This window comes from Podarcis erhardii, assembly GCF_964252035.2.
Source record: "Podarcis erhardii genome assembly, chromosome: W".
In the NCBI taxonomy this organism is placed as follows: domain Eukaryota; kingdom Metazoa; phylum Chordata; class Lepidosauria; order Squamata; family Lacertidae; genus Podarcis; species Podarcis erhardii.
Window position 1 is genome coordinate 2,245,758 of NC_138506.1, and position 26,675 is coordinate 2,272,432.

At 41.8% G+C, this 26,675-nt stretch overlaps 1 protein-coding gene across 1 annotated transcript in view; it reads right to left on the minus strand.

Moving 5' to 3' along the window:
- Positions 1 to 26,291, minus strand: part of LOC309333155 (putative helicase senataxin) — a gene marked incomplete at its 5' end in the record, with an annotated part of 49,010 nt that extends 22,719 nt beyond the window's left edge. The window contains 10 exons of the mRNA XM_081846558.1: positions 2,781 to 2,945; positions 5,185 to 5,277; positions 6,311 to 6,498; positions 17,760 to 17,867; positions 20,791 to 20,943; positions 22,150 to 22,221; positions 22,868 to 22,983; positions 24,138 to 24,239; positions 25,158 to 25,305; positions 26,265 to 26,291. Of these exons, the coding sequence (XP_081702684.1) occupies positions 2,781 to 2,945; positions 5,185 to 5,277; positions 6,311 to 6,498; positions 17,760 to 17,867; positions 20,791 to 20,943; positions 22,150 to 22,221; positions 22,868 to 22,983; positions 24,138 to 24,239; positions 25,158 to 25,305; positions 26,265 to 26,291 (1,172 nt within the window). The remainder of the gene's footprint in view (positions 1 to 2,780; positions 2,946 to 5,184; positions 5,278 to 6,310; positions 6,499 to 17,759; positions 17,868 to 20,790; positions 20,944 to 22,149; positions 22,222 to 22,867; positions 22,984 to 24,137; positions 24,240 to 25,157; positions 25,306 to 26,264) is intronic.
- Positions 26,292 to 26,675: the final 384 nt, after the last annotated feature.

Here is a 26,675-nt window from a genome sequence, read left to right on the forward strand (position 1 = left end):
TGTACAAGCTATTGTTGGAGTGGCACACAAAAGATGAACAAGTTAAATCTGTGGTGATAGATTGGGCAAGAGATGAAGAAAATAATATAATGTTTGAGGACTGGGAAAGATTGTGGAAGAAAGGGGTCAAGTTCACCGCATGTACTCTGTTAAAGGAAAATATAATGAAAATGATGTATAGATGGTATTTGACTCCTGTAAAATTAGCAAAGATATATCATAATTGTGACAATATATGTTGGAAATGTAAAGAAAAGGAAGGAACCTTTTATCATATGTGGTGGACCTGTCCCAAGGTGAAAGACTTCTGGGAAAAGATTTATAATGAATTGAAAAAAATGTTGAAATATACATTTATAAAGAAACCAGAGACCTTTCTTCTTGGAATAACAGGTTTGGAATTGCCCAAGAAAGATGTTAAATTATTTTTGTATGCCACAACTGCTGCTCGTATTTTGTTAGCTAAAAAGTGGAAAACCCAAGAATTACCAATGATAGAAGAATGGCAGATGAAGATGATGGATTTTTTGGAGCTAGCCAACCTAACCGGAAGAGTCTGCGACCAGAAGGAGGAGGAGTATCAGGAAGAGTGGATTTAATTTAATGATTATATAGTTAAATTTGTTAAGTTAAATTAACTGAAAACAGCTTGCAGATACTTGATTGGCTTAGGATTTTATTTATGTTAAGTGATGAATTAATATGTTTAATTCCATAAGGTGAGGATTTAAGGATGTTAATGTTGAAGTTAAATTTCATAAGAATTGGGATTTGGAAAACCGTTAAAAGGACATGCAATGAAATTCAACCAAGGGGAAGCGAGGAAGTCACTTAACAAAGTTAATAAGTGTAATTTTCAATAAGGCTATGATTTATGTTTGTTGTGTTTGTTTGTTTATAATATTGTGAAAACCAATAAAAAAAAATAGAAAAAAAGGAAAACGCCCTGGGGATGCCTGCAAGCCCCCATATCTCCGAGCATCCTCCGATGTGTGCAGCACTGGAAAAGGCATCTCCCTTCATCTCCAGGGAACTCAGCGACATATACCAGCTGGCATATGCACACTAATCTTCTGGCATAACACAGCAACAAGCGTGGGACATTGTAGATCTAAGCTACTATTTATTTACACTCTATATACAGACTACAGCATAATGGTGTCCGTTCTTTTCCGAGAGAACAGAAGAAGTGAAAGTACAGTCCAAAGTACATACAACGAAAGAGAGATAAGGCTGTCTTCCGTTCCCATAGTCTTCTCAGACAGGCATGTGATTTACAACAATCTCAAATGCAGCGACGGTGGAGTGAAATGCTAACACAGCCACCCGCTCAATCACCTTGCCCAAGAATGGAAGTTTTGAGACTGGGCAATAGTTGGCCATATGGGCTGGGTCCAAAGATGCTTTTTTAAGAAGCGGTTTAATAATTGCCTCTTTCAGTGGGTCTGGGAAGGCTCCCTCACAGAGGAAAGCATTCACCACCCATCTCCCAGCCCAGCACTTCCCGGCTTGCTTTTATGAGCCAGGATGGGCTGTTAAGGAGACAGGTGGTTGGTTTCACTTGTCTAAGCAGCCTGTCCACATCCTCGGAGGTAACAGATTGGACTTGATCCCACGCAACTTGACTAGACAGGACTCTAGCACTCTCCCGCCCCGGCCCTGCTGCCATGGTGGAGTCTACCTCTTCCCAAATCTGAGTGACTTTATCTTTCCTGGTGTCCCCTTTAATCCCTCTTCAAAGAATAAAGACACAAGAGTCTTTCTGAGTAAAGTAACAAAATGTTTACTCACATTTCAGTTCATTTGATCCCTGAAAGGCAGGCTTTACTTGGTAGTTACACAATAAAGAGTCTGAGTTCATCTCATATGGAGACTGAACTCATGTGCTGCTGGCTGAGAGCCAGCAGACAGCAAAATTACATTAAGACAACAAAATGGATGGAGGAGAGCAGCATGGCAGCAAAAGATAAACAAGAGAATAGAAAGCAAGTGAAGCAAGACAAACAAGACTGAGAAAATGGCTGCATGACTCGGCACTTTTATGGAGTCAGCCAGAGCGATGCCCATCTCCTAGGTCACATGCAGGGGAGGGATGCTCCACACCAGTGGAAAAGGACGTTACCCTGACTGGATGTCCCCCTGCCTGTGCCCACGCTAGGGAAATAAGGAATGTTGCATTTGACTGCACCAATGGATTACATCCCACAGGGATATTGTGCTGAGCTATCAGTATACAGATGCTTTACCGACTACCATCAACAAATAAGGAAGATCCCTGCCCCAGGGAACCAACAATGTACCATACATTTTAGCAACAGGGAAACAACAGAGGGAAGATTTTATTTTATTAAATAATAAGTTCAGGGAAGTGAGAGATAAGGCTAACAAGGGGTGACTACGCACAAGCGTAGTCTCATTTGCTTGGGATGTACTTCAGCAGCATGCAAGGCCTCACAAGTGACATCACTTTGGGAGGAAGACAGGGGGGATACTTACAGTGCTTTTGTACACCAGGAATGAGAAACCCATGGTCCTCCAGATGATGCTGGACGGTATCCCGCATCATCGCTGCCAACAGGCCATACTGCCTGGGACTGATGGGAGCTGAAGTCCAGCAGCATCTGGAGGGCCTATTGCACACTGAATGCAGTATTTCAACAACTTAATCATGATTCAATTGAGAGTAAAGTTCACCTCCAGTAACTTGACTGACACTCTGCTGAATCAAGAGGCCCAGTTAAAGGGATTTTAATGCCATTCAAGGCTTGTGAAATTCTTACCTATTTTCTCCAAATTCTTTCTCCAGCTGGTTCAGGATCCTTCTTTTCTGAGCACTGCATGGGGTGATGATCCCAATGTTGCGAAAGCTGATGTCTCTCTTTTTGCTCTTAATTAACTTCATTAATTCTATTACCAGCTTAACTTCCTGGAGATTAATGAAGGAACTGAACAAGAAAGAAATAGAAGGGGAGGGAGAAAGGGATGAGCTGAAGGCCTTGTATTTGGATGTGTGCCTCATTTTAAAAGTTATCACAGATTCTCTCTCTTAGGGTTCCTTTGGGACATACACTCAAAGAACTGCAGAGTTGGAAGGGACCCCAAGGGTAATCTAGTCCAACCCCCCCTGCAATGCAGGAATTCCAACTAAAGCACTCATGACAGATGGCCATCCAACCTCTGCTTAAAATCCTGCAAGGAAGGAGAGTCCACAGTCACCTGAGGGAGTCCATTTCACTGTCAAGCAGCTCTTACTGTCAGAAAGTTCTTCCAGGTATATAGTTGGAGTCTCCTTTATTGTAACCTGAAGCCATTGGTTTGAGTCCTAGCCTCCAGAGAAGGAGAAAACAAGCTTGCTCCATCCTCCATGTGACAGCCCTTGAAATATTTGAAGATGACGGTCATATCTCCTCTCAGTCTCCTCTTTACCAGGCTAAACATACCAAATTCCCTCAATAGTTCCTCATAAAACTTGGTGTCCAGACCCTTGATCATCTTGGTCACTCTGCTCTGCACATGTTCCAGCTTGTCATCACCCTTCTTAAATTGTGGTGCCCAGTACGAGACATCGTATTCCAGGTGTGGTCTGACCAAGGCAGAATAGAGTGGTACTATTACTTTCCTTGATCTGGACACTAGACTTCTGTTGATGCAGTTTAGAAGATCATTATATTTTTTTTGCTGCTGCATCACACTGCTGACTCATGTTAAGCTTGTGATCTACTAAGACACATACTACTAACAATGCCTTGTTAGTAATATGAGATGGTGTCCCCCATCTTATATTTGTGCCCTGAACAGTGCTAGATGACCTCAAAGATTGCTTCAATCTTAGCTTTTTAAAAAACACTTAAGTGTGCCCACCCACCAACAGCTAAGGAGAACATGGCCACAAAAGCTGCCACATGCTCTTATTGTGGTGGAAAGTGGGAAAACACCAGATCATGATTGCTGCAGCCTTCCCATTGGGACATCTGGTTGCTCACTGTGAGGACAGGATGTGGGATTTGATGGGATTCTGGCCTGATCCAGCAAGCAAGCTCTTCTTATGTTCTTGATCAAATCAATCTGTGGCAGGTAAGTTACCCACAGATCAGATCGTGAAGCTGAGGCTCCAATACTTTGGCCACCTCATAAGAAGAGAGGACTCCCTGGAAAAGACCCTGATGTTGGGAAAGATGGAGGGCACAAGGAGAAGGGGACGACAGAGGATGAGATGGTTGGACAGTGTTCTCGAAGCTACCAGCACGAGTTTGACCAAACTGCGGGAGGCAGTGGAAGACAGGAGTGCCTGGCGTGCTCTGGTCCATGGGGTCACAAAGAGTCGGACACGACTAAACAACAACAACAACAACAACAAGTTACCCAAATTGTCCACCAAGCCAGAGTTCCACACCACACAGCAGACCTTTCAAATGTAGCAGGGATGACACCATATACCTGTAGTCCAGCAACAATCTGGGTTTATAACAGCACCTCTGGGAGGGAAACAGGTTTCCCCATTCCTGTCCTACAATAGAGTTCAGGACTAAATCGGGGTGGTGCACCTTTTGTTGGGACTCCCAACTCTCATAGCTCAGGGTGGGGATGGTAAGAGATTGCAGACCAGCCATGAGCTCCTTACTCCAGGATGAGAGAGGGACCCTTGGGGTGGGGGGCTAAGCAGGGCTCTTTAGCTTTTTCTGAGGGCTGGATTAGATGGCCAGTGTGTGGCAGCTGTGAAAATGCTATGCTAGGGAACATTAGGAAAGGAATGAAAAATAAAACTGCCAACATCACAATGCAGTTACACAAATCTACAGTGAGACTGCATTTGGAATACTATGTAGAGTTTTGGTCGCCTCCTCAAAAAGGAAAAGGTTCAGGAAAAGGGCAGCCCAAATGATGAGGGGGATGGAGTGACTCCCCTATGAGGAAAGGTGGCAGCATTTGGGACTTTTTACTTTAGAAAACAGGTGACATGATAGAAGTGTATGAAATTACACATTGTGTTTTAAGTTTTCATTGTTTTTATCTGTTAAGTTGCTTTGAGATTTGTTTGTGTAAAAAGCAGCTAACAAATGTAATTAATAAAAAACAGTGCTGGCTTTATGTGGGATTTTAAATTTTGTTTCTTTATTTTACTCCTGCTAGCCACTTTGAAAAGTGTGACTACAAATTCACAAAGCAAATAAATGAAAAACTTACTTGCTCTCCTGTTCTTCCTGGCCATCCAAAACATCAAAGAGGAGGTACGGTAGGAAGGGCCATTCCAAAGAGAATCGGCTCTCTTCTGTCCATCTATAATGCAATGAGAAATCATAATAGCTTTTAAAAAGCAGTGTGCTGAGGTCTATTTGCTCAATTCTTCACTGCAGGAGGAAACACTATCCGTCACATAATCATTCACATGATGTTCCCCACATAGAGAAAACTAGCATGTCAGGGAGGTGGTGTGGGGGATGACAGAAACTGTTCTCCCTGATGTCATCGTTTTCTACATGAAGGGGAATATTCAAACAGCATGACAAACATATTCAGTGAATAGCAGTGGAAGGGCAAAAAATCCAGAGGCTTATACAGAAAAATCCAGAGGCTTATACAACCTCTTACAATAGCAGAAATGCAAGTACGTTTAGAAAATAATCAAATTTCATGCCTGTTAGGATATCAGCCGAGATCATTTCTTACAAATACACAGATTAAAAATGAAGCTACAAGTAAACTAACAGAATATGAAAATATAGTAATAAGAGATAGCATTTCCCTTTTATACAAAACACTTATTGAGAACCAATTTTGCCCCCAACAAAATCTAAAAAGCTGGAGGGAATTAAATTGGGATATAAACACTGAAGAGGTTAAACAGAACAATTTATGGACAAAAGCACCATATAAATTTCTGTCAGCAACTATTAGGGAACGTTCACTAAAAATTGTACATGGATGGAATTTAACACCATCTTTTTTAATATACAGTATATTAAAAAAGAAAGAACAAGAAAGTGGTTAGAATGGAAGAAAAAAATTAAAGTATCAAATTAGGTTGCTGGAAAGAGTCAGGTTTGAGGCCTATGATCATGCACAGAATTTTCATTCAACTAAGTACTCACCAGTAGTGTCAGAGCAAGTACATTCATTCACACAAACACACCAGATATGATGAGCTAAAGCAGGACCCTCCAGGTGTTGCTGGAATACAACCCCCACCATCCCTGACCACCAGCCAAAATTCCAGGGTAATATGGAACCGATGTCCACACTTAGGTCACCTTTTCATGAAATGCCTGTTGCCTTGAGGCAAGGTAAAAAAATTAGTAAGATGTCTACACACCGGTCAGTTTTCAGGGCATGGTCGTAGATGTAATTGGAAGGGAAGAGGCAGATCTCTGGGTGCATCCTGTACTGAGTCCTCAAGCACAGGACTGGAAGCCTGTCACTGTGTTTTTCTTGGATTTGCCCATTCAGGTGTCTGCAGAGTCGGCCCATCAGAGACTGCCTGTAGCCGTAATCCTCAGCTTTCTGCCAAAGCAAGGGAGGGGAGGAGGAGTAAAACTTTCAGGGAATGGGTTAAGCACAGGCAGCAACAATTAAAGAACAAGAGATGAGAAGTAGAAGCATGCATATGTACTCTGTACTTGGTCTGGGCCCCTTTTGCATCAATTACTGCCTCAATGCGGCGTGGAATGGATGCTATCAGCCTGTGGCACTGCTGAGGTGTTATGGAAGACCAGGATGCTTCAACTTCCGGGTTGGCGCCTCCGGCAATGGCTGAGCTCCTCCGATCGGGAGGAACTTACTCCGTGAAAAACAGGGTCTGACCGCCACGGCGAAGGCGGAGACCCATTGAAATCACAGGTGGAAGAAACCTGTGAATCTGGGATTCGGCTGGCACCTTTTGCGCCTCCCCTACTCGCAGGGAAACCCTGTTTAGGGGATCCGAAGCGACGTGGGGTGAGCGGCGCGGTGCTTTGAATAGACCGCTTCTTTCACGGAGTGAAGCCGCATTGCTGTTGCTGGAGAGCGCTGACTTTTTCCTGTGGACAATTGGATTTTAAACAACTACCCGTGAGTAGAACGAAAAATTGGATTTTTAAGTATCTTAATTTGGCGCCGAAGCGGGAAGGTCATAAACAGGAAGTCCGCCTTCCGCTTTTGTAAATAGACTGAAGCAAAGACGTTACAAGCTAAAGCCTTTGAAAGCCTTTGATAAAAGATTAAATTTCCATCGGTTAAAAATACAGAACCCCCCTTGGAGGCAGGTGAAGAGGGGGGAAGCTTCGAATTTTGAACCTAGTAAGCCTGCAGGAGTGAGGGGAAAATCAAATCACCTCAGCTCTGAAACTGGGAACGGGTTGCCAGATGACGTTTGGGGAAAGTTCGTTGACAGAACGGATTTGACAGCTAGTTGAAATAAGAGCAAGATACTGTTTCCATTGTCCTCTTCTGCATTCAAAATGGAGGAAAAGTACTTCCGGAGGCGGCGCGAACGGCAATGGCTGCCCTCTTCTAACCGCGAAGAGGGAGCTCCGTGGAAACGGGTCGTCCGCTACGGCGAAGCGGAGACCCGCATCGGAAAACCACAGGCAGTAGAAGCCTGTGGCCGTGGGACTCAGCGGGCACCTTTAGCGCCCCCCGAAACTGGATAGGAACCCCGTAAGGGGCTCCGGAAGGTGACGGGGTTGGCGCGGTGCTGAGAGTCGATCGCTCTTTCCCTGGAGTGAAGCCGCAAAGCTGTTGCCGGTGAGCGCTGACCTTTTTTCTGGGACAATTTGGCTAAGAAACGACCACCGTGAGTAGGTGAAGCTTAAGAAATTTATATCTTTAAAAAACAAGCTTAATTTGGACACTGAAACGGGAGATGCAACCAGGAAGTCCGTCTCCCAGCTCTGTTTAAAGTTCAAAGCAACGACGATTAGTTTGCTTTTGCCTAGAACTACGCTTTAAAAGATTACCTTCTGAACATCAGACATAGAATCTCACCTTATTTTAAGGTGGAAGAGGAAGAATTTGGCTTTCCCTCTTCCCGTGTGGATTTATAAATATTTTAATTGACTGAACCCCTGGAGATCGGGCTGCCAGGCTACTAGAGCTGTCAGGCTGCAGGAACTGTCAAACTGTAACTCGCGCTTTTTGGAGACATTGTAACTTTCTATGATTAACTCTGCAAAGTAGAGGACCTGTTAGGTCTGCTGGACATTTGCAACTGTTATAAACTTGAAGGGACATTTTGTAAATTCGAGACTGTATAAATTGTGACTTTTGAGATAAACATTGTGTCCCTCTAGTGGAAGATTGAAGTGGTGTAAAGACTGGGGGTATTTTTCCATCTTTGGACTTGGGGATTTCCATGGGAACTGCAAACCGTGTGACTGACCTTGACACATAGACAGCAGTGGAATGAGAGGGAGGACAAGATCAAGCAAAGCCAAAACACAACAGACTAGCATAATCTCACAGCTGCGCAGGTCATCTGTTCCTGCTATTCCTGTGGCACAAGAGGAAGATTTAGAACAAACAAGGCCTGAAGGAATGGCCGCAGGAGGAGACTTTACTACAGTGCTAGATAAAATTTTTGAAAAATTAGAAGGCCTAAGTAAGCAAGTGGCGGACCAATCATCTAAACTTGACCAAAACACAGCTAGTGTCAACAATTTGACTCAGCAAGTTAGGTCAAATGCAGAATCTATTGGAATGTTATTGGAAGCCACTACAGTAAACCGTCAAACAGCTGAGGAGGCCAAACAGAAAGTAGAGGCCGTGCAAGAGGAAATTAAACCCATGCGCAAACAGATTGGCGAACACCAGGCATATCTGTCTATGATTGAACTAAAATCTAGGGAAAATAATTTGAGATTGAGGTCAGTCCCAGAAAAGGAGGACTTAATTGAGTTTCTGACAAAAGAGTTTTCAAAATTTTGGCCTTTGGAAGAGGATAAAGACTTTAAAATTATAAGTGCATTCAGACTTGGAAAGGGAGGGAGGAAGGTCAGGTCAAGAGATTGCCTGATCTCCCTTAGAACGAAAGAAGAAAGAAACAAGATTCTGGGTGCACATTTTCAAAAGACTCTTGAGATCCGAGACTTTAGAGTGGAAATTTACAAGGATATCCCGAAACATCTTCTGGAGCTCAGATCCAACTACGGAGATTTGGTAAAACTACTGAGAAGCAACGGAATCATCTTTAGATGGGAGTTCCCCCAGGGACTATCTTTTAACTTTAGAGGGAAAAAAGTTAAAATTAAAACAGTTGAAGACAAGGAAAATTTTTTGAGTGACTACGGAAAAGACCTTCAGAAAGGGACTGAAAAAGAACCAGGAGCCTCAGGATTTGATCCCTTGAGTCCATTACTTACACCTTTGGGTCTCGACGTGCAGGAGAAAGTGACACCACCGCCAAAAGGAGAAGAACTTTTGGGAGCAGTAGGAGGAAAATAGATATACTGCAACATGACTCTGCAACTATTAAGTTGGAACATTCATGGCTGTAACTCCCCCCAGAAGAGGAAGAAGATCTTTCACATATTAAAAAAGGAACAATTGGACTTAATTTGTTTACAGGAAACGCATGTGATTAGGCTCCATCGGAAGGTTTTAACCAACAAGAGGTTAGGCCAAGAATTTATTTCATCTGACAGAGTGAAAAAGAGAGGAGTTGTTATCTACGCAAAAGAGAGCCTATCACCAAAATTCCTTTTTAAAGATGAGCAAGGAAGAATTGTGGCAATTGAAATTAAATACAAGGAGAAAAATTTTTGATTTTAGGAATTTATGCACCAAATGAGGGGAAGTCGGAATTTTACAAGAAGTTGCATGAGACAATGTTGGATTATATGGACTACAACAACATTATCATGATGGGCGATATGAATGGGGTGGTATCCACAAATATGGACAAGGCACAAAGACAAAACATGACAAAAGATGGCAGACTACCTAAAACTTTTTTTGACCTAACTGACAATATGGACTTGATTGACATTTGGAGAACAAAAAATCCCTTAGGGAGAGAAGGGACTTTCTTCTCTGAAGCCAAAATGACCTGGACTAGAATTGACCAAATATGGATAACTAGAGGACTGGCACCAAAGACTAGAAAGGTGGAAATCTGCCCCAAAACTTGCTCCGACCATAACGCCGTGAAGATGGAAATGAAACTAACATTAACTGGTTCCTTCAGATGGAAGATGAATGACACCTTATTAAGAGATCAAGAGATTGTTAAGAAGGCCCAAAAGACCTTGAGAGACTACTTTGAAGTAAATTTGAAAACTACAGTTGAAAAAAGAGTAATCTGGGATGCAAGTAAAGTGGTCATGAGGGGGTTTCTGATACAACAGAATGCTATAAAAAAGAGAACCCAAAATGAGAAAAAAGACAAAATTTTGGAGAAAATAAAAGAAGGAGAGAAAAAATTAAGATCGAAACCAAAGTCACAGGAGATTCTGAGAGAAATTAAATTATATCAAGTACAATATCTGAAACTGATAAATCAGGAAACTGAGTGGAAAATTAAACAAATGAGACAAAAGACTTTTGAATCAGCAAATAAATGTGGGAAACTGCTAGCGTGGCAGTTGAAAAAAAGACAGAAACTGAACACAGTTACAAATCTCGAGGTGGAAGGAAAAAACATCCAGAATCCTGTGGCGATCAGAAAGTGCTTCCAGAGATACTTCAAAAAACTCTATACCCAGGGGCCACAGAATGAGACTAAGATAGATCAATTCTTAAGAATTAATGGATTACAAAAAATATCTCAAGAAAATAAGACAACATTGAACTATAAAATAACAGAACAGGAAATTGAAGGTGCCATTCAAAACATGCAACTAGGCAAATCTCCAGGACCGGACGGATTAACCTCCAAGTATTACAAGACTTTGAAAGACTATTTAATTCAACCATTAAAGGAGGTGTGCAACGAGATTCTGGAGGGAAAGAAGGCGCCGGAGTCGTGGAAAGAAGCTTTCATGACACTAATACCAAAATCTGAATTTGAAAAGACACAACTTAAGAACTACCGTCCCATATCCCTTTTAAATGTGGATTACAAAATCTTTGCAGATATTTTAGCTAACAGATTAAAAAAAGTTTTAAATGAAGTGATACATAAAGATCAGGCAGGCTTTCTTCCAGGCAGACATCTTTCTGATAATACAAGGAACATTATTGACATTTTGGAGTTATTGCAAACGAATATTAATACAAAAGCAGTTTTAATTTTTATTGACGCGGAGAAGGCCTTTGACAATATTTCCTGGAATTTTATGAAGGAAAATCTTAAGGGAATGGGAGTGGGACGGGGGTTTGAAAATGGTATAGAAGCAATTTATTCAGAACAAAAAGCAAAATTGATAGTTAATAATGTGGTGTCAGAAGAGTTCAGAATAGAAAAAGGAACACGACAGGGATGCCCTATCTCTCCATTGTTATTTATTTCGGTTCTGGAGGTGCTTTTGAACATGATTAGAAGGGACCAGCTGATCCAAGGAATTAGGGTCGGAGCTAAACAATATAAACTTAAGGCTTTCGCAGATGACTTGGTGTTGACATTACAGGAGCCAGAATCTAGTACGAAAAGGGTGTTAGAATTGATTCAATAATTTGTTAGGCCGAATTGCTGCTATTAAGATGAATGTATTGCCAAAAATGTTGTTTTTGTTTCAAACACTACAGATTGTGGACAAGACGGAGTGCTTCCGGAAGTGGCAGAGAGATATCTCTAAATTTGTCTGGCAGGGCAAAAAGCCCAGAATTAAGTTTAAGATATTAACTGATGCGAAAGAAAGAGGGGGCTTTGCCCTGCCAGACCTAAAGCTGTACTATGAAGCCGCAGCTTTCTGCTGGCTAAAAGACTGGCTACTTCTGGAGGACACTGATGTACTGGACCTGGAAGGCTTTAACAATGCTTTTGGTTGGCATGCATACTTATGGTATGACAAGGTTAAGATCAATAAGGCCTTTAAGAACCATATTGTCAGGAAAGCAGTATTTAATGTCTGGACAAAATACAAAGACTTATTGGAAAACAAAACTCCAAGGTGGCTTTCACCTCTGGAAGCTAAGGCCCGAAAAAGACCCAATATGGAGGCCAAATGGCCAAAATATTGGGAAATATTAGAAAAAGATGGAGACAATTGGAAATTGCAGAGTTTGGAGAAAATGAAGGATAAAGTGCGAGACTGGTTACATTATGCTCAGATTAAAGAAGTCTTTAAAAACGACAAAAAGTTAGGGTTCCAGGTGGAGAAATCGAAGTTGGAAACAGAATTGTTAGAACCAAAGACTAAGGTACTATCAAGAATGTATAACTTGCTGTTAAAATGGAATACACAAGACGAAATGGTTAAATCGGCTATGATAAAGTGGGCACAGGACATTGGGCATAACATTATGTTTGAGGACTGGGAAAGGTTGTGGACCACTGGGCTGAACTTCACTGCATGTAATGCTCTGAAGGAAAATGTAATGAAAATGATATATAGATGGTACATGACCCCAGTTAAACTTGCCAAAATATACCATTTGTCTGAAAATAAATGTTGGAAATGTAAAGAAAGTGAAGGAACATTCTTTCACCTCTGGTGGACTTGCCCTAAAGTGAAGGCCTTCTGGGAAATGATATATAATGAGTTGAAAAAGGTATTTAAGTATACCTTCACTAAGAAACCAGAGGCCTTCCTTCTGGGTATTGTCGGTCAGAAGGTGCTAAAGAAGGACCGAACATTTTTTATGTATGCAACAACGGCAGCAAGGATACTCATCGCTAAGAACTGGAAAACGCAAGATCTACCCACACTGGAAGAATGGCAGATGCAGCTGATGGACTATATGCAACTGGCCGAGATGACTGGCAGAATCCGAGACTTGGGAGAGGAGAGGGTTGAAGAAGATTGGAAGAAATTTAAGATGTATTTGCAAAAATACTGTAATTTGGTTGAATGTTAAGAAGGATGCTAGATCATAAATAATTGAGCACCACTAAACTAGACGGAATTGGGATGACAAGTGAGAAATGTAAACCTTCTGGAGAACTATTAGATTATATTTAAATGAACGGGGCATAAGAACGTAAACAAGATGATAAATTGCTGGTAAAAATTTACAATGATGTAAGTGGGAGCGGGAGACGCGTGGGAGTCCAGAGAAGTTATGAAACTATGTTACGATACATGTTATATTGTTCATTATTTTTACTCTTGTATTGAAAAATTTTAATACATTAAAAAAAAAAAATAGAATTGATTCAAGAATTTGGTCATGTGGCAGGATTTAAATTGAACAAACAAAAAACTAAGGTTTTAGAGAAAAACTTGACAATAATGGAAAAAGAAAGGTTTCAGAAGGAGACAGACTTAACTGTGGTTAAGAAAGTGAAATACCTAGGGATTAACATGACGGCTAAAAATTTGAATTTATTTAAAGATAACTATGAGAAATGCTGGATAGAAGTCAAGAAAGATCTAGAAATTTGGTCAAAATTGAAGCTTTCCTTGTTGGGCCGGATCGCTGCTATTAAGATGAATGTATTGCCAAAATTGTTGTTTTTGTTTCAAACTTTACAGATTGTGGACAAGATGGATTGTTTCAAGAGGTGGCAAAGAGATATCTCTAAATTTGTCTGGCAGGGCAAAAAGCCCAGAATAAAATTTAAAATATTGACTGATGCTAAAGAAAGAGGGGGGTTTGCCTTGCCAGACATGAAGTTGTACTATGAATCAGCAGCATTCTGCTGGTTGAAAGATTGGCTACTTCTTGAGAACACTGACATTTTGGACTTGGAAGGGTTCAATAATGCTTTTGGGTGGCATGCATATTTGTGGTACGACAAGGTAAAAGCTAATAGAGCATTCAAAAACCATATTGTCAGGAAAGCTGTGTTTAATGTCTGGACAAGATATAAGGACCTATTGGAAAACAAGACCCCAAGGTGGCTATCACCTATGGAGACTAAGGCTTTGAAAAAACTCAATATGGAGGCCAAGTGGCTGAAATATTGGGAGATATTAGAACAAGATCGAGACACATTGAGACTGCAGAGTTTTGAGAAACTAAAAGATAAAGTGCGAGATTGGTTACATTACTACCAAATTAGAGAGGCCTTTAACTTGGATAAAAAAATAGGCTTCCAGGTGGAAAAATCGAAATTAGAAACAGAATTGTTAGAACCTAAAACTAAGATACTTTCGAGAATGTACAACTTGCTGCTAAAATGGAATACACAGGATGAAACAGTTAAATCAGCTATGATTAAATGGGCACAGGACATTGGTCATAACATTATGTTTGCTGACTGGGAAAAGTTGTGGACCACTGATATGAAGTTTACGGCATGTAATGCCTTAAGAGAAAATGTTATGAAAATGATGTATAGGTGGTACATGACCCCAGTCAAGCTTGCAAAAATTTATCACCTGCCTGACAACAAATGTTGGAAATGTAAAGAAACTGAGGGAACATTCTTTCACCTTTGGTGGACATGCCCAAAGGTTAAGGCTTTTTGGGAAATGATCTATAATGAACTAAAGAAGGTATTTAAATATACTGTACCTAAGAAACCAGAGGCCTTCCTTCTGGGCATTGTCGGCCAATTGGTGCCAAAGAAAGATAGAACATTTTTTATGTATGCAACAACCGCAGCAAGAATACTCATCGCAAAGTATTGGAAGACACAAGATTTGCCCACCCTGCAAGAATGGCGGATGCAAGTGATAGACTATATGGAATTGGCTGAAATGACTGGCAGAATCCGAGACCTGGGAGAAGAGTCGGTGGAAGAGGACTGGAAGAAGTTCAAAGAATATCTCCAAAAACATTGTAAAATGTTTGAATGTTAAAATGATGTTGGATATAAAGATAATATGGCATTAGTGACATGGTAAAGAAAAATGCAAAAATGTTTTAAAAGAAAAGGGTGTAAAGGCCAGAGTAATATTATGTCGAAATTAAACAGAATGATATAAGGGATTAAGTTATAAAGAACATGTAAAAATGGATTTAAAAAGAAAGTGAAAATCGAAGACATAATAGGTTGAAATGTATAATATTGATTAAGATTTGAAAGAGGGTAAGGAGCTGCTGAATTTGATTGAGTAAAGGGGAATGCAGGAAAGGGAGACGTGAGGAAGTCAGGAAAGAGGGTTATAAAGATAAGAATCCAAAAACTAATTTTCTTTATTTTCTGTTCTTATTTCTTATTTTTTCTGTCATATGTTCTTTACTGTGTTTTTTAGCTCTGTTGGATTATGTTGCTTTTTATTGTATTTTTTTTTCTGTTTTGTTTGATTGTAATATTTGTTTTATTATATAAAATCAAAATAAATATCTTTAAAAAACAAAAAACAAAATGGAGGAAAAGTAACCGAAAATTGAAACTTTGTTTATTGCTTGAGCTGTGCTTGAAAGAACTCATACAAGTGGAGACTGTTTCCCTCTAGAGGGAGCTTTTGAAACTGTTACAGGAGTGTAACTGGGGGATCTCCAGCTGCAAGATAAGGATTCTGAGAACCAGTGATTGACCTTGGACTATTCAAAATGTTGATAGGAGAAGATATTGTTACTCTATTATGTAAAATAAGTCATTCGCTGGAAGAGCTTAATAAAAAGACGGATGCCACGACTTTTAAAGTTGATAACTTGGAACAGAAAGTGACTAATTTGATACGAGAAGAGAGCACCAACACAGAAATATTTCAGGACTTGGCACAGGAACCCTACTTTGGCAGAACAAATGGTGGAGGAAAAGGAGAAAGTTGTTGTTTTTGAACCTAAAATAACACAAGTGGGACTCTTAGTTTTACAGAAGCAAATTGAGGACTATAAATTGAGGCCTTCTATGATTGAATATAGAAAAAGTCAGATTTCGAGGATTGGTTCCCGGTTTGGACTGAAGAAGGAAAGTCGGAATGATCCCTCTATCCAGGGATTAATTGATTTTTGAGACATGGACTTGGACTTGGAGGAGATTGAAGGTTTGGGGGCCTTTGGATTTGGAAGAATCTTGAAATACGACCTGAAACACTTTATAGACCCTAGCCTCAACTATGGAAATCTGGCTGAACTGCCCAGAAGGAATAAACATATTGTTAAGATGGAGTTTTCTCAAGATTTGCTCTCTAGCATCAAAGAATATGAAGGAGATCGGCAGAAGGGACCTGGAAAAGAGTTAAGAGCCTCGGACATAAGATCTCCAGGTTGATGGACTATATGGAATTGACGGAAAGGACTGGCAGAATCCGAAACCAGGGAGAGGAGTTGATGGAAGAAGATTGAAAAATTTAAAGTTTATATATAGAAATATTGCAAAATTAATGAGTGATAGAAAATTGGTGGATTGATATTTTATGGATTTAGCAGAAATGTTAGTTGGAGGAAATTTAAAGACTATTTATAGAAACATTGTAAAATTAATATCTGTTAGAAGGATGTTGGAATAATATTATATGATTTTAGCAGGAATGATATAAAGGATTTGGGAATAACTGACTGTTAATTGGTGAAAGGAGGAAAAGTAAAGTTACATTATATTAAGACAATTTACAGGACAAAAAATTTATAAGAGGGAAAGGATTTGCTGAAATGGATAATTGACCTAGAATACAAAAAAGGGAGGTGGGAGGAGGTCAAGGAAATAAGCTAACGAAAGATTAGTAATGAGGAGATTTGATGCATTTTTCTTTGTGTTTTTGTTTTTGTTTAACGGGTTCTATTTCTCTGTTTTTTTCCTTGGTTTTTTATATTGTGATGTGTTGTTTTGTTTTTGTTTAATGTGGCATTTTTACTTTTTCTTTCTGTAATTTTTGAAACTTTAATAAATATTATTTTAAAAAAATAAAAAAAAAAAGACCAGGATGCTTCAATAGCAGCCTTCAGTTCTTCTGCATTGCTCGGTCTCATGTCTCAGAGGTCCAATATTGCTCTATTTGCAATCCTTGTTTTGCTGATTTCATTTAATATTCTAATTTTCTGAGATTGTTAATTTGGGGTTTTCATCAGCTGTACGCCATGATCATCACAATTATAACAAATAAAGGCTTGACATATCTCGCTTTGCATGTCATGAGTCTATCTCATATATTAGTTTCACCTTTTAAGTTGAATTACTGAAATAAATGAACTTTTCCACGATATTCTAATTTTCCGAGTTTCACCTGTATTTGAACTAGAGATTAGGAATGAGTGAACTATTCTGGGCTACCCAAGAGGCTTGGGAAACAGTCCCACAAAATAACCCAATCTTTTATTTATTTGAAAGTGGGAAAGATGGCAGCGTAAGAGGGTGCAGGAACTTCTCCCCTCTCCTTATGCTCTTTGCAGCATATCAGAACTAAGAGAAATGGTGGTGCTTGAGAAAAATAAAAGTCTCTCAAAGACTACTGCTATGGGAATATCCCTTGATATACATCTAAAAAAACACATTCTTAAAGCATTGGCCCTATCTACTCTTGCCTCTGCCCTACCAGCCATTGGAGTGTCTCCCAGAAAAACAGTACTTGGTATATACACTTCTTTTTAACCAAAAGGGATGTTGTCTACTAACATGGTAATCACACAGGCTGATTTCACAGAAACTCACAGAATTGTGTAAATAATTTGATCAGATAAACTAATTGAATCATTTTCACCGTAGGCAGCTCATACACCATTAAGGACCTGATAGATGTTTTACTTTATTTATGCTAAAAGCAGGGTCATTAGATGCTTATAAACAGCCTGTCAGTTTTCAGCTCTACAACTTTTTTCTGGGATAGTCAAAACACCTTAATTGTTGACATACTCACCATAGATTTAACTGTGGGAGGGAGCTGCTTTGGGTCTCCAACCAGGACCAGCTTTTTGCAGCCATGAATGAGTGGGATGATAGTTTCAACCTCACAAGCCTGCATGGCCTTTTAAAAAGACAAAGGGACCAGTTTAAATGAGAGAGATCGAGAGAGATCTTAAGATCTCGCCGCACAAGTCGCCTTGTATCAAATCCTGCTATACCACATCTGGAACTCATCCATTCTGACATAATAGCCTCCCCTGACCCTCTGGATCCAGTTTTCAGGAGTCTGGGGTGGAAGGGAAGAGGCCAGGATCTTTCGATCCAATCCATAGCAGGGAGCTACTCAAGGATCTTGCTTAAAAAAAATAAATTCCTAGCTCTCCAACATTTATTTGGTTGCCTCCAGCTTCAATACAATTTGCTTTCCCTGTATAGTTTGATATAGTTCAGCTTTCCCACCCCAGCTGGTGCCTTCCAAAAATGTTGGAACGACAAGTTCCATCAACTGAAGCTGTATCACATAATGCTAAACCACACATCTTAATGTTAGCGTGCAAACAAGACTAGTAGAACACTGGCTGAACCCCCCAAAATGGGGTAGATCACTGCCAGTTTTTAACTCTGTGAGTAGATCGCAGTCTCTTGAGAGTTGGCCACCCCTGGACTACAGCAACTGAATTCTGAAGTGTGTGGGGGGGGGGTTTCTGTTTCTGTTTTTAAAGGGTGGCAGCAGCTTCTTCAACTTGAGATTTAAGTTACCTAGGCATGGAAGTCAAAATTTCCACCCTCAAAATGTGCAAAGCACTCATGACCAGGGCTAGGGATGGTGTCAACTTTCGCTAAATGGTACAACTGGGAACCTGCATGGTTGAAGACCGAGTGCTTTCAAGTGATGGCCTACATTTATAATGCGGACACTTAATTTAGGCATCAGGCTGTCAGGTGAGAAGCATGTCTTGGCAGCCTACAGCTGTTCATATAATTCTATAAAGCTGTTAATATAGTTCTATAAAATTCCATGCTCACCCCTTCCTGCCCCAGGTATCTTTGGGTATGACTCCTCTGGAAGAATTTTCAGTGAGGGGCATGCTGCTCAGCACCAACATGCTTGGGCTGGATGAACAGCAAAAGGAAGGCTTTCAATGTAGTGATTAGGCCCAGGGTCAGAGAAAGAGGAGGCAAGCTACTGTGTTGTTTTTTTAAAAAGCCTTTTTAAAAAACAAAACCAAAAAAACCCCAACAGCAAACTGTAAACCTGATTCATTGTAGAGGTGCAGAAAGGAAAAAAGGCTGCTTCGCAGATTATTCAGAGCTGTTTTCTGAGCTCAGGTTTACAGAAGAGAGTGTTTCTGGGTCTAAGGAATTTGTAAGCATTTAAAGCTCCTGAAGGAAGTTATGTACTCTGAAACGTATAGAGCAGCAACAGTAGAAACACATTTAATCAGTAAGCACAGCAGCTTGCCTCCTCTTTCTCTCTTTTTGTCTTCATGCACACACCAGGCCCACGGTACCAACCACTACAGAACAAGTGCCAATCAGGGATTTAGGTGAGATGCTTTCCCCACTGTGACATGCTATTAGGGTTAGGCTGGTCAGGTGAATTAGCAGGTGATCATCTGGTTGGATCAAGTGGTTCATGGCCTCCCAGGCTTAGAGCTTGACTGGAGCTGCTTCGCTGACATAAATGTTATTTAGTACTTATGTAGCGATTTTCCATAAGCATTCAAAGAGCTTTCTGTAATTATGTAAAAGGTTCTTGCAGAGAGGGGCTTGCCTAAGGCTACTCATGGGTAGCTGACATGATGTCCTCCAGAAGGCAGCTGTCTTGTGTGCAGAAGGTCCCAGGTTCAGTCCTTGGCATCTCCAGGTAGGGCTGGGAGAGATTCCTGCCTAAAACCTTGGAGAGCTGCTGTAAGTCAGTGTGGACAATACTGAGCAAGATGGACCAATGGTCTGATTTAGTATAAGGCACATTCCTATGTTCCTAAGGAGTCCCCAACCTTTTTGGGCTCAAGGGCATATTTGGAAATCTACTGTATTTTTCGCTCTATAGGACGCAATTTTCCCCTCCAACAATGAAGGGGAAATGTGTGTGCGTCCTATGGAGCGAATGCAGGCTTTCGCAGGCTTTCCTATGGAGCGCATGCAAGCTTGCGGATAGCTGCCTGAAGCCGGATAGCAGCCTGCAGCCTGAAACCCAGGGAGCGCAGTGCCAACTCCCGCTGCGCTCCCCCGGCTTCAGGCAGCTATCCGCAAGCCTTCGAAGCCCGGCGGGAACTCCCGCTGCACTCGGAAGGCTTGCGGATAGCTGTCTGTTCTGGGGGCTGGGGTCGGGGGAAGCTCGAGCTTCCCCTGCCCCCAGCCCCGCAAGCTCCGGCGAGGTTGCGCACAATCTTGCCGCCGCTCCTGGACCTGTTTTGGGGGCTTCCCCTGCCCCAGCCCCACGGCTAAAAACGAAGCCGCGCGCAGCCTCTCCCGGCTGGAGAGGTTGCATGTGGCTAAAGAGGAAGCCAAGACAGCCAGCGGGATGGATCCCACTCGCTGTCTTGGCTTCTTTGCTCTTTGGAGCTGGGGGGGGGGAGAATAATTTTTTTTCTTTATTCCCCCCCCCCCAAAAAAAACAACAACTAGGTGCACCCTATGGTCCGGTGCGCCCTATGGAGCGAAAAATACGGTAAGTAACAGTTAAGGACACAAGAAAATACTTATTTCACAAAAGAAAAACTGGCAATGATCTGACTCCCCCGTCTGCCCACCCACCCCCCTTTGGCAAACCACCTATGCACGCCTTGAAATAAAAAAGAGGGGAAAAGCAGGCAACACCACTAAAAACAGTCAAAACACATCAAACAAAAAAGCTGCCTTGAGGGCTTTTAATGTCAGAAGAGGGTGCTGGTGGTGGGGAAACATTTGTATAAATACAAAACAAGGCAGCCAAAGTGAACAGGGCTGTTTCTGCAATCTGTAAAAGGTACTAAAGACACCCTCCATCCTCCTGCTCCAAATATGCCCTTGCTACTGTAGTGCCTATATCCCCCACTAACCATGTCCACGATGACGCAGCTCAGAGGATCACAGTCCAGCCGCTGGAATACTGCACCCAGCAGGCTGCTCCCACTGGTGCTCAGTGTGCAGCAGATGATGTGAGACTCCAGGATGATGTTCGTTTTCATGTCGCTTTGCGATCGCCCACAAACCTGGGAAACACAAGAGCCAGGAACTTCCTTTTTAAGAGCACCTAATTTTTAGACAGAGACCAGTTTTCTTTCAGCTGCCTGTTTTGTTTTTGCAACAGCAGCCATGGTCAGGCAGGCAAAACAAGTCCATGCTCAGTGTGTGGTTGAAGATGAAGTCAGCTGCTTTTAGAAGAAGAACTGGATTGGATGCTAAAATGACAGGCCATAGTTCTGTGAAGGGGTACCCATTTTGCATTCAGGAGGTGTCAGCTTCAATCGCCAATATCTCCAGATAGGGCAAACAATACTGACCAAGTTAGATCAATGGCCTGACTCAGTATAAAGCAGCTTCCCAATGCTCCTATGACTCAGGATAAACACAGCCAAATACCTGCTTAGAGTCCGTATGAAGGTGTATGTGTTCACCCATGTGGTGCTCAGGAATGCAACAGTGCCCCTTAGAATTGCTCTCGGTGCCCACCAAGCCACAGCCTCACCTTCTATGGCATGAGGTGGTGAGGAAAGTTACCCTAACCCAGCTTGGAAAGCACATAGGGTTGTATCCAATCCAGTGAATGAACATGACGAGCCCATTAGGCTCATTAATCTAAATGGGTAAAAATTAATTGTATACAGTCCATAGAGCTGAAAGAGGAAGTGGGAGAAAGTGCCACACTTCTAACTTCCTCTTTTGGCTCTATGTGCTTTTCAAGGCACAGACAGGAACCTGAATAGCTGAACGTAAAGCAGGATGTTAGACTAGATGATCTCTGAGCCCCGCAAAAATTCTTAAGTGTCTAGGATAGGGTTGCCTCTTTCCCTGGCTTGGGCTGGCAGCGGCCGCAGCGTGCAGAGCAGCCTGAGCCACCAGCCCAAGCCTCCCATGCCCAAGCCAAACACAAACAAACAAAGCAGCCCCCCCAACCCAGACACTTCCTTTAAAATGTAAAAATCCCCCCCGGGGGGGGGGGCATGTTGGCCCAACAAAAGATGACATGTCCAGGATTTCCCAGACCTATGGCAACCCTAGTCTATGATTTGGCTGAGATAATGGCACGTGGCTGATGTGCAACAGAGTAGCAGCACAATCAGTGATCTGTACTAACAGGAGAGATATTCTGATTTCCTAGCTGGAGCTAATCCAAGACACAAGCACTTTTTTGCATGATGAGATGAAGCAATTCACCAAGGTTGTTTTTAAGAGCATCTTAGTGATGAAACTCATACCTCCTTCAGTTGAACAGTGAGCCTCTTGCTCTCTTCTGCAAGCCTGCGAGTTTCCTGCTCTAACTGTTGTTTCTGAAAGAAAGATGAGGTGGGTGGGAATTTACTCGTTTTTGACATGAAAACTCAACCAATCATGGGGAAGGGCATAGCTCAGTGGTAGAGCATCTACTTTGGATGCAAAAGGTCCCAGATTCAATCCCCAATGGTATCTCTAGGTAACCCTGTCTGAAACCCTGGAGAGTTGCTGCCTGTCAATGTTGACAATAATGAGCTAGATCAGGCTTCCTGAACCTCAGCACTCCCGATGTTTTTGGCCTACAACTCCCATGAACCAGTGGTCAGGCTAGCAGAACCAGTGGCCAGGGATGATGGGAACTGTAGTCTCAAAACATCTGGAGGGCCGAGCTTGAGGAAGCCTGAGCTAGATGGATCTATTTTCTGACTCAATATAGGGCTGCTTACGGAAAGAAAAAAAAGTTCTGAACAGCCTCCCTGCTACTTGATCCCCACTTTAACTGAAGACTGAACATTTGAGCAAGTAAAACATGTGTCTCCCCACTACCCCACATCAGGTTTCAGCCCATCCGCTGTGCCTCCAAGCCTTCACACTTTTAACTGAAGAGCATGTCTGAACTACAGTTTCAGACCACAGCCTACCGGACAGACTGAGTAGGATATAATAATCCTGGTCAAATTACCCATGGCAACTAACAAGTACCTTCTCTTTGCTTTGGCTTTCGTCTATAGCACACTGGCAAGAAAGAGCATCCAGTCGTTGATCTATCTCTTTCTTCCGCTTGTGGATGTCTTGATCTTTCCCAAGAGCTGCTCGGCCTAAGGAATCCAACCAAATGCTTTTAATTTAGAAATTTATATCCCACTTTCAAAATGGAACTTTGGTTGCTTACCATTCTCACACTGAAATTCAATGCTTCTGACATTCATTAAACTGTGGGTTTATACTGTTATATTGTTATATGGTGGGGGGATCCCTAGAAATTAATAAATGGTAAGGTTTAATTAATAAATGGTAAGGAATATACAAGCTGCAGAGGAATTCCTGGGCTAGCCTATGCAAAATGACCTAGCCAAGCTATGGCAATTAAGAAACAATACAGGGCCATTAAGGGCCATTGGCAATGCAAGAGAGCTGTCCTTCCCCACTGTCCTGAGGTGTGAACAGTAACCAGGGATTTAGAAGGCTTCCCTGGGTGACTGTATTTGAGGTAACATGAAAAGAGTGCCTTTAGCAAGGTGTGCTGGGAAGAAAAAAGGGAGGCAGAGAGAGAAAGTTCCATCTTGAGCAGGCAGGCTGGGAGAACAGGGAACAAGCCCTTCTTGAGATGACCATGCTGTAAGATCTGGACTCCCTTTATCTAAACTCAGGTGTAAATATGTGAATAAATCATATTTCTTAAAGCTACACAAGCCTCTGCCGCACCTTGATTCTCAAAGGAACACAGATCCTGGGTGAGCACCTGGAACACCGCCTAGAATTTTGCTACTGCTTAGCAGAGTGGGGGGTGACACCCAATCTTTATAACAATATCCAGTGGCAGTCAGCTCCATTGATTTCAATGGGTCTACTAACATTACAGCCCAGAGGTTCCTGTTATACCCCAATTACGAAACTGATTTAAAACTGCTGGGAATGATTTTTAAGAAGACTTTATAGCTGAAGTGATTTCAGTTATATTTTTTGTTTTGTGTGTGATGCTTTATTGTTGAATTATGCTTAGATAAAGCCAGAGTAAAAGCCAGAGTATATATTTGATAAAATAAACATCTTTGGCTGCAGACCAGGATAGGATGGGAGGGATAGGATGGTGTTACGGGATTTCATCCCTGCTCACAATCTGGGAAAGGTCTGTCCCAGATAGAACAGAGACTGGGGGCTATGAAGAACCAGCTTTTGAACCCCACTGTTAAGCAGACTAATTAGGAGACAGCAAATGGTGTGAGGGAGGAACCCTTTACAAACTACTCACCCATTCTGCGATTGGCCTGGGCATCCAGACTGAATTTCTGTACGTCCTTGCTGATCAATTTTTCTTCCCCCAGCCTCACCAGGTTGATGTCACCACAGTTTCCTGGGTGTGAAACAGACACTTAGAGCCCTGCTGAAGTACAGCTAGCTTTTTTAAACTAGAAAGACATTTGGCAAATAAATACTTTTGATCTGCTTAGCAAATCCTGAAATCTGTATCTTGCACATCCTCAATAAGAGTTAGAAAAAAATTCAAAAAATGGCAACCAAAATGACCAAGGGGATACAGCAACTCCCCTACAAGGAAAGGTTGTAACATTTGGGACTTTTTGGTTTAGAGAAAAGGCAAGAGGCAACAAGCCAGATGTTTATAGAATTATGCAAGGCATGGAGAGAGTGGCTACAGAAAAGTTTCTCCCTCTGTCTCATAACACTGGAACTCGTGGGTATCTTAAAATGCTAAATGCTGGAAGTCTTAGGACAGATTTTAAAAATTACTTATTCACACAGTGCACAGTTAACTATGAAACTCGTTCCTCGTCAAGGTTCTTTTGCTGCAGACACCCTTAGGGCAGCTTACAGAAAACAAGACAAACAACAAAATAAAAATACAACACTAAAACCAGTAAAAATAAGTGCAGCAAAGCTTTTAGTAGGTAAGTGCAGCACTAAAAGGATCCCAAAGAACCTTTAAAAAGTGTAAGGATGTACAAGAAAGGCTTTGCTTGGAGTCTACAGGATAAACAGAGGGCATCAGGGAGATTAGACTGGGGGACTTCAGCATGCCAAACACATGGTCCACCACCAAGATCCAACCCTGTCCCAAAGGATTTCAGATGGATTCTCTGCAAGGACAAATGCCTTCGGAAAAGCAAAGCACCCACTGCCTATACTGGCAGGTGGGGGAGCGTCTAAGTGACTTAAACACGAAATAATGTCTTATTCTTCAGTTATGACCAAGCCAATTGCTCCCTCCAGCTATGAATTCCACAGATGAGAACTGGCCAAGAACTCATCATACCCAAAGGCTTTTCCTTGTCCTGACATTTTCCCTTGAACTCAACAATCATTATTTTCATGAGGTGATCTAGAGCAGCGTTGGACGGAGCACAGACCAGCACACGGTTCCTCTTGATCTTGCTTTGTACAGGATTCTCTTTCCCAGATCTCTGGAGATTTAAAGAAAAAAAAAGTCATAGGGTTGTAAAATATACCTAGAATATACCCATTGAAACAAATCAACCATATAGTCATGCCCAGACTAGGGGTGCATACGGTAATTGAAGTTGGGTCTTTCAGAGGTCATCTAGTCCAATCCCCTGCCGGACAAAGGGTCTAAAATGCAGGATGCAACCACAACATCCCTGAAAAAATAGCTGGGTAAAAGACCCACTGTAATGGAAAGCCTGCCCACCTCCAGAGGCAGTCCTGTGCACTTTTGAAAAGCTCCTGCCCCTGTGAAGTACCCTCTAATATTTAGCCATTAGTTCTAGTTCTGCACTCTGGGCATAAAGAAGACTGAGAAAAAGTTAAGTGCAATAATGCAGGGTAGTCGTCTTCCACCTTTTTAGATCAAAGTCCCTTTTTAAAGCCCAAGGGTCATATCCAACTGAAATATACTCGGAGTCGAGTGTGGATTTCATGCTCTTTATTCAGCTCATCGTAGCGAGGAATGGAAGTTCCCCCAAACCGTCTGCTTTATATACATTATTTAAACAATGGGTCGCACGTGATTGGCTAATTCCGGGATTCTCCTGTAGGCCAATCAGGTTGCAGATTCACTTCCACCTGGAGCTGGATTGGGTGGCTCCTGCGGACCAATCAGACTGCTGCATTTTGGATCCTATTCAACTCAGTACATAACACCAACTAAGTTTTATTCAAAGTGCACACATTAAAATTATGGGGCCTATGTTACTCATGCACAGTAATTTCAAAGGATCTATTCCAAGTAGGACTAAAAAGAGCCTGCTGGACTACTCCAATGACCCATCTAGTCCAGCATCCTGTTCCCATGGGGGCCACCCAGATGCCTGTGGGAAACCAGAGAGCAAAACATGAGCATACGAGTACCTTCCCCTCCTGTGGTTTCAAGAAACTAGTATTCAGAAGGATTACTGCCTCTGACAATGGAAACAGAGCATAGCCTAGCCATCATGGCAAAAAGCCATTGATTGCCCTTCCATGAATTTATCCAATCCTCTTTTAACATCACTGCCTCCTATAGATACACCCCAGATGTGCACTCTGAAATTTATTTTTAAAGGAAAATGACACGAAAAAAGGAGTCCTTAACCATTTAGAGTTGTCACTTTCCCCCCTCCTCTTGCATCTTTTGTGTCCTTGTGTGACCCAATACATAGCAATTTAGAAGGCTTAGTATTCTCCAGCATTTTACAGTGCTACCTCTGGTTACGTACTTAATTTCTTCCGGAGGTCCTTTCTTAACCTGAAGCACCACTTTAGCTAATGGGGCCTCCTGCTGCCGTTGCGCTGCCGGAGCACAATTTCTGTTCTTATCCTGAAGCAAAGTTCTTAA